This window comes from Eucyclogobius newberryi, unplaced genomic scaffold, assembly GCF_026437365.1.
Source record: "Eucyclogobius newberryi isolate DKJ021-1_F unplaced genomic scaffold, fEucNew1.0.hap1 SCAF_379, whole genome shotgun sequence".
Classification (NCBI taxonomy): Eukaryota; Metazoa; Chordata; class Actinopteri; order Gobiiformes; family Gobiidae; genus Eucyclogobius; species Eucyclogobius newberryi.
Window position 1 is genome coordinate 57,501 of NW_027316033.1, and position 12,610 is coordinate 70,110.

Here is a 12,610-nt window from a genome sequence, read left to right on the forward strand (position 1 = left end):
ACTGGTTTCTGGCCTTATCGTCTCGACCGTAATCCGATCACGGTTCATTCCTGTAATAATTGTAACAGGAAATGTCCCGACACTTCATTAGTTTTTGTGTTATGATGTTAGTAATGGCGTCCGGCTGCTGCAGAAGGCGTTTAAAACAGCAAAAGTGTAGCATTAGCGTGTACGTTTCAGACTGGCCGGTGGTTGCATTGAACGGATTCAGAAACGATCTCTTTTTGAATGGACTTTTCGGTTTTAATGTGTGATAAATTGGAAAAGTGAATTATTAGAGGAGGTGGATCGATGTAGAGTTAGGTCTCGTTGATTGTTTACAAAAATGACATCTCGATAGTTTTTTTTCGCATTGTCTCGATAAAGGTTTGAAGAAGATGTGTTCACAAAGCGTCAGGAATGTGATAAAACGTGTTAATAAATGTCTCTGAGGTTCAAGTGTAAAGACCATGAAATGAACCACAAAAGTGCAGAAATATCACGTTATACTCTTCGTTCTGTCTCTTTTTGAGGTCATTTTAATCGTTTTAATTAGAAGCATACATTTTTTGTCCAGTCAACATATAATTTATCTTACTTTTATATATATATATATATATATATGTATTTATGTATGGAGAAAATTGCGTTCTATACCACCAAGAATTGGAGACGTATTGGAATCTTAGGTAAAAATATATTGGCTATTTTCAGTGTCTGTGCAGAATACTCTCTCTTCTTTTAAAGCTGACTTTATGATACACATTGATTGATTGATTGATTGATTGATTGATTAATTATAAAGCTTGTTGTGTCATGTCATGGTACTATGATGGACGATAAAGTTATGGTCTCGTGAGTGTGGATTGGTCAGATCGTAATCGTTTCGACAGCTTTCACCGCGTTTAACCGATGCACAAGGGGCGTGTCATCGGTCGATTACAGCCTTAGATGAGCTGACCCTGGATCTGACCAAAAGTGCAATGAAAATACTAGTAAACAATGTCATGCCTTCTCCTTTCAGCCGCTTTATAATCCCAATAAACGAATAATCAGAATGTCGGTCGCCCGAGACGCCATTGACCGATCCATGGGCTAAATGACTAAAGACAGCCCTGGCCTACGATTGAAAAAATAAGTTTTATTGACAACCACCCCAGTTCCTCTACGATCAATTCCATCCCGTCTGAAGCATACAGGCAGCTTTGAGCACATTTCAGATTTAGGTGCTGACGAAGACCAGCCGAGTGGAGTAGATCAGATCGGCCAAATACAGGACGAAGTTTAGCGCGGTGAGGACGGACACCGTCATCACTTTGTCCCAGGTGCAGAGGCCGTGCGTGTAAGCACACTGGCTCGGGCGGTCCTTCGTGCCGCCGTGTTTGGGGTCAAAGTTGAAGAGCGGCCACACGATGGTCACGGAGAGGTACAGCAGGACGGCTAGCGTGGCGTACCCCGAGAGGAAGCGAGCGAACGGGAACGGGAGGCAACCGGTGCCTTCGACGATGCACAGGAGGATGATGGCGGCGGACAAGATGAAGCAGATGCAGTAGACGGCCATGCAGTATTTAAGAGCGTCAACGCGGTCGTACAAAACGGGGTCGCTGATGAAAACGAAAATGATACAAGCGATGAAGGTTTCGCAGACCTTCAGGAGACCAGGGGCCGTCGCCATGTAGCCGGCGACTTCCCCCGGACGCGCCTTGCTAATGCTAACCTCCGTCAAGTAAGCGATCGTCGCGAGGCAGGAGAAAACGGTGGAGACGATTCGGAAGTCGCGTATCTCGCTCGGCCCGGTGTTCCCCTTGAGGTAGTAGAGCGGGAAGATGATGGACGCGGAGAGGCAGAAGAGCGTGGCGTAGCAGGCGAAGGTGATGGGGAAGTTCTTCCAGGAGACGGGAATGCGGGTCTGGAGGCCGAACAGCTCCACCAGCAGGATGAGCAGGGTCCCGCCGAAGCTGAACGCCCAGCAGAAGATGCACCAGTCGCCCGTGCCATGGCCGAGTCGCCCGCCGTGGACCGCGACGGAGAAGGCCACGCAGGAGAAGGCGAGCGCTGCCAGGCGGGTCCAGAACAGAGGCGGGGCCTTCAGGACCAACGGCATGATGCTGTTAGAGAGGAGTTAAGAAAGATGCTCCGAAAGTCTGATGAAAGATCTGGAAAAGAGAGAGAAGAAGAATGGGTTGATTTTGTTTAGTTAGTTGTTAGTTTAGTTGTTTATCTCCATTCGCTGAACCAAGAGGATCGCTAATCTTCTTGAGGTTCTGCTTGAGATTTTTTTTTTTTTAGACCAGTTCTAAACAGGACCTATTATAGAGTTAAGTCCTGCTCTCGGCATGGCATTGTCCTGGTTTAGTCCTGGATTTGACCTCGTCTTGTGCAGGTTTAACTCTTTGTTCAGTTCTCCTTTAAACCTAGGCTTAGTCCTGGTTTGAATCTTGTTTGACAGTGAGTTAGACCTGCTTTCAGTCCTGGTATAGTCTTGGTTTGGTGGTCGGTCTGTGGTTTCACGCTGTACTCTTGGTTTAGTTCTTCGTTTAGACCTAATGTTTTAAAACAGGCCATGTCATTATCTGCTCATTTCATTGTAAACACACACTTCTTGGACAGACAAAAAGGTTCAATTCGATACCAAGCCATTCGCAAATGGTAAACGCGATAATTCTCTTTGTCGAACAGCTCGACTTTCCCGTTTCCAGCGCAAAATGTCACCACTAGAAGGCACCGCGGCCTCCACCTCTGCCCCGTGTCACTCCCACCGCTCGTTCACAGCCGCACAGAACTGCCATTGTACCTTTATGAATGGTCAACGCGACAACAACGAGAGAGCGGAAAACACGGCCTGATTTACACATAATGCCGTCTCTGTGGCCAACTCAGTCTCACACCATTAACCTCCAAACATACACACACACACACACACTGGTTTGGTCTTGTGCTCTGGATTTAGTCCTAGTTTTGTCCTGGTTTAATCCTGGTTTGGCTCTAGTTGAGTCTTGGTTTGTAAATCTGGTACGTCTGGATTTAGTCTTGAATCGTAATCTTGATTTAGACTTGTTCAACTTTGCCCAAGACCTGGTTATTAGACCGGGTTTAATCCTCTGCGGCTCAAAGTCAAAGCTCACTGCGGGTCCAGAGGTGCTTTGTCCATTTATTCCTCTCATAGTCTTTTCGAGGTTAAAGGCACAACAGAGGCAAAGCAGTTACATGGCAACGAACGCTGGTGCTTTCAGTCCAAAAAACACATTTACCACTGAACTTAGCAGATCTTAGTTAAAACAACACGCAGCTCACTTTTAAACCTTTAATATATTGATTTTTGGAGGAATTCACTTCTGGATCCTTGAGCTGGGCTGTCACTGTTGAGCTCCACTGGTAAAGTTCAAATTTAGAACTGGTTAAGCCCTGCTTTAGATTGAATCAACAGTACATACCAGAATAATGGTCATATATAGGGTTACATTGCACTTGTGCCCCGGTTCAAGTTTGGGACATTCCTGGATGATGAAGGTTTAGTCCTGGTTTAGACCTTGTTCACTCGTGGTATTGTCCTTACATTCATCTAGAATTCTTATTAAATGTGTTCTCACGGACATAACTCAACCAGACCCGGGTTAGATGTGGTTTGGTCCTTCTTTAGACCCGGGTTAGACGTGGTTTGGTCCTTCTTTAGACCCGGGTTAGACGTGGTTTGGTCCTTCTTTAGACCCGGGTTAGACGTGGTTTGGTCCTTCTTTAGACCCGGGTTAGACGTGGTTTGGTCCTTCTTTAGACCCGGGTTAGACGTGGTTTGGTCCTTCTTTAGACCCGGGTTAGACGTGGTTTGGTCCTTCTTTAGACCCGGGTTAGACGTGGTTTGGTCCTTCTTTAGACCCGGGTTAGACGTGGTTTGGTCCTTCTTTAGACCCGGGTTAGACGTGGTTTGGTCCTTCTTTAGACCCGGGTTAGACGTGGTTTGGTCCTTCTTTAGACCCGGGTTAGACGTGGTTTGGTCCTTCTTTAGACCCGGGTTAGACGTGGTTTGGTCCTTCTTTAGACCCGGGTTAGACGTGGTTTGGTCCTTCTTTAGACCCGGGTTAGACGTGGTTTGGTCCTTCTTTAGACCCGGGTTAGACGTGGTTTGGTCCTTCTTTAGACCCGGGTTAGACGTGGTTTGGTCCTTCTTTAGACCCGGGTTAGACGTGGTTTGGTCCTTCTTTAGACCCGGGTTAGACGTGGTTTGGTCCTTCTTTAGACCCGGGTTAGACGTGGTTTGGTCCTTCTTTAGACCCGGGTTAGACGTGGTTTGGTCCTTCTTTAGACCCGGGTTAGACGTGGTTTGGTCCTTCTTTAGACCCGGGTTAGACGTGGTTTGGTCCTTCTTTAGACCCGGGTTAGACGTGGTTTGGTCCTTCTTTAGACCCGGGTTAGACGTGGTTTGGTCCTTCTTTAGACCCGGGTTAGACGTGGTTTGGTCCTTCTTTAGACCCGGGTTAGACGTGGTTTGGTCCTTCTTTAGACCCGGGTTGGACGTGGTTTGGTCCTTCTTTAGACCCGGGTCGGACGTGGTTTGGTCCTTCTTTAGACCCGGGTTAGACGTGGTTTGGTCCTTCTTTAGACCCGGGTCGGACGTGGTTTGGTCCTTCTTTAGACCCGGGTTAGACGTGGTTTGGTCCTTCTTTAGACCCGGGTTAGACGTGGTTTGGTCCTTCTTTAGACCCGGGTTAGACGTGGTTTGGTCCTTCTTTAGACCCGGGTTAGACGTGGTTTGGTCCTGGTTTAGACCCGGGTCGGACGTGGTTTGGTCCTTCTTTAGACCTGGGTTAGACGTGGTTTGGTCCTGGTTTAGACCCGGGTCGGACGTGGTTTGGTCCTTCTTTAGACCTGGGTTAGACGTGGTTTGGTCCTGGTTTAGACCCGGGTCGGACGTGGTTTGGTCCTTCTTTAGACCCGGGTCGGACGTGGTTTGGTCCTGGTTTAGACCCGGGTTAGACGTGGTTTGGTCCTGGTTTAGACCCGGGTTGGACGTGGTTTGGTCCTGGTTTAGACCCGGGTTAGACGTGGTTTGGTCCTTCTTTAGACCCGGGTCGGACGTGGTTTGGTCCTGGTTTAGACCCGGGTTAGACCTGGTTTGGTCCTGGTTTAGACCCGGGTTAGACCTGGTTTGGTCCTGGTTTAGACCCGGGTTAGACCTGGTTTAGACCTGGTTCACAGTCTGATGCACACGTTCCCCTTTGTGCTCCTCGGGACCTTCTCCCCTCCACCGCTCGGCTCTGTTTGGACATTCCTGGATGATTGAGAGTCGAGTTCGAGGCGCGGCCCGACTCTTGCTCCACTCGCCGGCCTCAGGACCATCGACCTCCTCGTTCACTCCCACACGACAGGCCAAAAGAATCTCCACGAGATCAAAAAACAGTGATTATTCAGACGCTTGTAAGTGTTAGTGAGGAGTACGTTTTGAAGGCGTCAGGACATTTGTTTTGGTACATGTTTTAGTCCTGATTTAGACCTGATTTTCTCCTCATATTTGGACTACGTGATAAGGAAAAAAAAAAAAATTACTAATCAATTCAGATGTTTGATTCCTTTTTTTAAAAAAAATAAAACATTCATGACTCATCAACTTCAGAAATTAAGTTCAAAATCGGCTCTTGACCTGATGCTTTTGATCTGGTACTGGATTAAAAAGCAGCACAAGGATTTAAAATGATTTGCTAACAATAATTAAATACAATTTAGCATTTAAATTTTGGATCTGTCATCTTCAGTAAACCTTAGAAGCTGTGAACATGTTTGCAATGCGGGAACTCCACAGGGGACAGTCCTGGCTCCATTTCTCTTCACCTTGTAGAGATGAATAAAGTATATCTATTTATCTATACATCTGTCTATTATCAATTTAATTATGAAAATCACTGCTTCTTCTCACATAATAGAAGCACAACATCTCTGGATCACACAAAGAGAAATGCCCCCATCTTGTTTGCCCTTTTCACGCTCAGCAGGCGATGCCGTAAAACTAAAATTCAAGCTCTTTTAATCCTGAGTTATACGAGTCTGCTATTTAAGGTACAGTAACGACCCAGACGAAACGAGCGAGTGAGAGGGACCACACAAGCGGCTCGTGGCTGAAGTATCTCGAAGTCCAAGTGCGATCGTCGTTAAGCGTCGGGCGCGATCTCGATCACCGTGTCGGCTCGAACTGAACATAATTAGCTTGTGCAGAATACGCCGTACGATCCGCGTCAAGATCCAAGTTCCCCCGAAACAGTTTGGGTTTAAGGTAATCTACAATATTCCTTTTCAGTCAAAGAACCGAACCATTCGCAAACTCAACATCCAAGGAACAAGTCGATGGAATCCCTGTCGAGTCCATTTCAAACTAGTCGACTGATTATTTTATGGAGATTATAAGGATTTTAAGGACAACAGCCGTGGAGTTCTACCATTTCACATTAAAAAAGACACAAATAAAGTACCTTTGGGCCCAAATCATGGTCAGATCATTGACACGTCCATTATAATCATCAATAATAGTCATGTTTTTAGTTGACACAAGTTGAATTAATAGTTCATTGACAGTGAAGCAGTGTAAACATAACTTATTGTATCAAAAGGTACAAGAAATACACATTTTTCACAGCCAAACCGTATCGTAGTTGTAGCTGTACGTCTCGGTACATGTGGAGGCAAGTTTAACACGACCAAATGTCATTAAGTTCATGATATTGTGGTGTTTTTACAGACCACAGCGGGCTTTCTCCACCCTTCAAACCCCTCTTCCTCCACAGTCCCAGCCTCTACTCGCTGCACAGACGTAGAAATAAACAGTTTATATTACTCCCATTAGACATCTACAGAATGTGAAGCTCTGAAGAACTAGAATACACAAGAACATGGATAATACGGAGGAAAGGCCAGGTTACGAATGAATAAATGCAGAGACGATAACAGTGATCAAGCGCCAGATCGATTTCATCATTATTTATTCACGCTTCTTCTGTATAGCCACAGCTGCCCCGGGGACAGCTTTGTGTTGACAATAGGAAGTGATTTGAATGTTTCTTGCACCACTCCCTCAGATATGATTGAGTCATTTAGTCTTTCCATTTACATAAACTTCACTGTTTGAATCAGATGTTACGCACAGACTGTTTCTCTTAAAGTTACTCTCACTTGGACCACTTTGTACTTCTGCTCATAAGTTACTTTACTCTTACTTGAGCACAACTATAGGCCACTCCGCCCACCTCTGATTGAAACCAAATTTAAACCGTCCCCTAATTTTTATGGCCCGGGGGACAATTGCGGCCCAAATAATCATAGGCAGTACTTTTTTCAGCAAACGTTAGTAACTCCTCCACTATAACCTCAATATAATACCATTATACTATTGAATTGTGATATAGATCTAATGTAAGTGAGCCTCAATCCTGCTGATTTTTCCTAAAATGCCTGACTAAGATTTCTTCAAATTCAAATGGAAGATGTTCCTGGTCGAACAATTGGCTGGACTGAATAAAGAATGAAGCTGAGACTCTGTAGTTTGTGTTTTCTGATTTACTCTAACTATAAGTGGGAATAGGTAAATACATGAATGAGTAAAGCTGCTGCTGGAGGTATGGACAGAGACAGTAGATCGAGCATTTGTTGGGAAAGATGAAGCTAATTTCGCAAAATGTATTTTATTTTATCTATTTGATTTATTTGATTTTATGTATTTTATGTATTTTATGTATTTTATGTATTTTATGTATTTATGTATTTATGTATTTTATTTATTTTATGTATTTTATTTATTTTATTTATTTTATTTATTTTATTTATTTTATTTATTTTATTTATTTTATTTATTTTATTTATTTTATGTATTTTATGTATTTATTTTTATTTATTTTATTTATTTTATTTATTTTATTTATTTTATTTATTTTATTTATTTTATTTATTTTATTTATTTTATTTATTCTTTCCACTGAATAAAAGTGAGTAACTTCCCAGGAGCTTGATTTTTTAACAGATGGTGAACAAAATGTAATAAATGCAGAAAAGGCTCCCCAGGTTCACACGGCTACACCAACATGTGAAGGGGTTAAACTCTAGCTCTGTGAAAGCGTGAAAAGCATCAAGTGTGAACGGGTTGAATAAGGACACTTACTGAGGAGTATTGGACCCGCCCCCTCACAAGTACGCCTTCCTCCTCTAAACGGACTCACAAATCCCATCTGAACCACGGCCTTTTCAGACGCTGTAACCAAATATATTACTATATGAGTAAATCTTTGGGGCGGGTTTGGAAAAAAGCGATCCCTGGAGAGCTGTTTGGATGAGTCACTTTAAGTCGGGGGTGTCCAAACTTTTTTCACCAAGGGCCGCATTTTGAAACTTAAACAGGGCAGAGGGCCACAAACAACTTGACGATGTTGAATTTGCTGAATGACAAAGTGAATCATTCGAAAATTTTGCATTTGACGTAATTGCGATGAGCCTCCACACCTTTAATTAGACCTAGAACATTAATATCCGGTTGGTATAACATCCATATGACTGAATTTTCTTACTTTTCTTCTACTTTTTGTTGTTTGGACCAACATAGCAGGAAGCTGGAGGGCCATCAAAAATTGGTCTGAGGGCCCTAGTTTGGACATGCCTGCTTTAAGTGGAGGAGAGGAGCAGGGGGCGGGACCAGGGAGGGATAAGGGCAGCACCAGGGAAGCCTCGCTCTGGCCGCAGAAAATGGAGTAAAATAGTCCCACGATGACTCACCCCCCCGCATGTACTGAGACATCATAATGTTTTTAGTCTGGGTTTAGTCCTGTTTGGTTGAACCTTTGTCCTGGGTTTGTCCTCCTCTTTAGTCCTTGTATCTGTGTTCAGCCCTGGTTTAAATCACACCCTAGTCCTGATTTAGTTCTTGTTTAGTCCGTTTAGTCCTGGTTTATTCTGTTAATCTAAAGAGAGTCTGAGAGTATGAACAAGAAAACTGCACTTGGAATAAATAAATAAATAATAATAATTAAAAAAAATAAATAAATTAAAATTAAAAAAAATAATTAAAATTAAATACATAAATCAGATCATTTTACTCAAGATAAGACAAAAAATCACCAAGAAAACATAAATAATAAACACAAAAAATAAAAGTAAACTAAATTTACTCAAATCAAAATAGTCACATTTTCACTCAAATTGATCGATCAAAGGTGCTGATTTGATTCGTCTCATTAAAACAAATACATTAATTAAAAAATACACATCTTCCAATAAAACTTCTGCCAAACATAAACAACACAGACTTTGAATAACTGACATTAAACGCAAACATAGTCAACGTTTTTACTGTTTACATTAAAAAGAACCAATCGACTGAGCCCATCGTCGTGGAAACGTTGCTGTTGGCGCCGCGGCCCCTCGTGACTCACCTCAGGCCCCTCCTTCTGCTTTTTCATCTCACTTTTTCCGAGCGTCTCATTCTTTCCAAACTCTTGACTCCGTCTGCTGCAGAACAACTGCAACTGTCATTTCTGCCAATTTATTCTCACTGCGTTTCACTTTTGAGGCTCAAAAACAGCAACGTTTATGGAAACTAATAAAGGCCTAAAAGAACACGTGGAGTTACTCCTTTACAAAGATCAGTGCTGCTGCTGCTGCTGCTGCTACTACTACTAACTAATAACTAACAGGTTTTATGACTTTTAAGGCTTTCAAAGGACAATATTAAATGTATACAACAGGAAATACTAAGGTGAAGTGTCCAAAGTTAAAACAAAAAAAGTCCTAATTATTCCCTTTGTATTTTATAAGAGACAAAATCAAACTACGAGAAGTAAAAACAAATTCATATTGAGTGAGAATGTTCTTTACATTTTGTCAGTGTCGGTTAGTGTCGGTTAGTGTCAGTTAGTCGAGTCCTTACGAGTCGGGTCAGTCTGAGTCATTTCTGAGTAATGGCCTTTTTCCTGGAGCGTCTTTCAAAAGTGTATCCATCAATGTTTCCATTGCAGGAGCTTCATGTCTCGAAGCTGTCATTTCATTTGGATCCTAAGGAATAAACTTGACACTACACAAAATAATAGTACTTTGCAAACGTTGCAGTGTCGTTTTAAACTCGTTCTGATAAACATGTCCGTGTGATCGGTCATTCGTCCAGGAGTGATCGCCTAAGACGACTACAACTGAAGCTTTTCTACAAAGTTCTGATGAAGCTCGAGATCTTTCTGAAACTGTTAAGGAAAGGTCACATTTCAAGGTCAAGAGAGATAGTGATGTTTGGTCTAGTCCTCATGTAGACTTGGTTTAGTCCTGTTCTAGTCCTGATGTAGACTTGGTTTGGTCCTGTTCTAGTCCTGATGTAGACTTGGTTTAGTCCTGTTCTAGTCCTGATGTAGACTTGGTTTAGTCCTGTCCTAGTCCTGATGTAGACTTGGTTTAGTCCTGTTCTAGTCCTGATCTAGACTTGGTTTAGTCCTGTCCTAGTCCTGATGTAGACTTGGTTTGGTCCTGTTCTAGTCCTGATCTAGACTTGGTTTAGTCCTGTTCTAGTCCTGATGTAGACTTGGTTTGGTCCTGTTCTAGTCCTGATGTAGACTTGGTTTAGTCCTGTTCTAGTCCTGATGTAGACTTGGTTTGGTCCTGTTCTAGTCCTGATGTAGACTTGGTTTGGTCCTGTCCTAGTCCTGATGTAGACTTGGTTTAGTCCTGTTCTAGTCCTGATGTAGACTTGGTTTAGTCCTGTTCTAGTCCTGATGTAGACTTGGTTTAGTCCTGTTCTAGTCCTGATGTAGACTTGGTTTAGTCCTGTTCTAGTCCTGATGTAGACTTGGTTTGGTCCTGTTCTAGTCCTGATGTAGACTTGGTTTAGTCCTGTTCTAGTCCTGATGTAGACTTGGTTTAGTCCTGTTCTAGTCCTGATGTAGACTTGGTTTAGTCCTGTTCTAGTCCTGATGTAGACTTGGTTTGGTCCTGTTCTAGTCCTGATGTAGACTTGGTTTAGTCCTGTTCTAGTCCTGGTGTAGACTTGGTTTAGTCCTGTTCTAGTCCTGATGTAGACTTGGTTTAGTCCTGTTCTAGTCCTGATGTAGACTTGGTTTAGTCCTGTTCTAGTCCTGATGTAGACTTGGTTTAGTCCTGTTCTAGTCCTGATGTAGACTTGGTTTAGTCCTGTTCTAGTCCTGATGTAGACTTGGTTTAGTCCTGTTCTAGTCCTGATGTAGACTTGGTTTGGTCCTGTTCTAGTCCTGATGTAGACTTGGTTTAGTCCTGTTCTAGTCCTGATGTAGACTTGGTTTGGTCCTGTTCTAGTCCTGATGTAGACTTGGTTTGGTCCTGTTCTAGTCCTGATGTAGACTTGGTTTGGTCCTGTTCTAGTCCTGATGTAGACTTGGTTTAGTCCTGTTCTAGTCCTGATGTAGACTTGGTTTGGTCCTGTTCTAGTCCTAATGTAGACTTGGTTTAGTCCTGTTCTAGTCCTGATGTAGACCTGGTTTGGTCCTGTTCTAGTCCTGATGTAGACTTGGTTTAGTCCTGTTCTAGTCCTGATGTAGACTTGGTTTGGTCCTGTTCTAGTCCTGATGTAGACTTGGTTTAGTCCTGTTCTAGTCCTGATGTAGACTTGGTTTAGTCCTGTTCTAGTCCTGATGTAGACTTGGTTTGGTCCTGTTCTAGTCCTGATGTAGACTTGGTTTAGTCCTGTTCTAGTCCTGATGTAGACTTGGTTTGGTCCTGTTCTAGTCCTGATGTAGACTTGGTTTAGTCCTGTTCTAGTCCTGATGTAGACTTGGTTTAGTCCTGTTCTAGTCCTGATGTAGACTTGGTTTAGTCCTGTTCTAGTCCTGATGTAGACTTGGTTTGGTCCTGTTCTAGTCCTGATGTAGACTTGGTTTAGTCCTGTTCTAGTCCTGATGTAGACTTGGTTTAGTCCTGTTCTAGTCCTGATGTAGACTTGGTTTGGTCCTGTTCTAGTCCTGATGTAGACTTGGTTTAGTCCTGTTCTAGTCCTGATGTAGACTTGGTTTAGTCCTGTTCTAGTCCTGATGTAGACTTGGTTTAGTCCTGTTCTAGTCCTGATGTAGACTTGGTTTGGTCCTGTTCTAGTCCTGATGTAGACTTGGTTTGGTCCTGTTCTAGTCCTGATGTAGACTTGGTTTAGTCCTGTTCTAGTCCTGATGTAGACTTGGTTTAGTCCTGTTCTAGTCCTGATGTAGACTTGGTTTAGTCCTGTTCTAGTCCTGATGTAGACTTGGTTTGGTCCTGTTCTAGTCCTGATGTAGACTTGGTTTGGTCCTGTTCTAGTCCTGATGTAGACTTGGTTTGGTCCTGTTCTAGTCCTGATGTAGACTTGGTTTGGTCCTGTTCTAGTCCTGATGTAGACTTGGTTTGGTCCTGTTCTAGTCCTGATGTAGACTTGGTTTGGTCCTGTTCTAGTCCTGATGTAGACTTGGTTTAGTCCTGTTCTAGTCCTGATGTAGACTTGGTTTAGTCCTGTTCTAGTCCTGATGTAGACTTGGTTTAGTCCTGTTCTAGTCCTGATGTAGACTTGGTTTGGTCCTGTTCTAGTCCTGATGTAGACTTGGTTTGGTCCTGTTCTAGTCCTGATGTAGACTTGGTTTGGTCCTGTTCTAGTCCTGATGTAGACTTGGTTTGGTCCTGTTCT

General features: G+C 43.1%; 1 protein-coding gene across 1 annotated transcript in view; it reads right to left on the reverse strand.

The window, feature by feature from the left end:
* LOC140376659 (myeloid-associated differentiation marker homolog) overlaps nucleotides 1-2,137 on the reverse strand; it is a 3,563-nt gene extending 1,426 nt beyond the window's left edge. The window contains exon 1 of the mRNA XM_072462137.1: nucleotides 1-2,137. This exon is cut by the window's left edge and continues 1,426 nt beyond it. Within this exon, the coding sequence (XP_072318238.1) occupies nucleotides 1,202-2,083 (882 nt within the window). The 5' untranslated portion in view covers nucleotides 2,084-2,137 and the 3' untranslated portion in view covers nucleotides 1-1,201.
* Nucleotides 2,138-12,610: the final 10,473 nt, after the last annotated feature.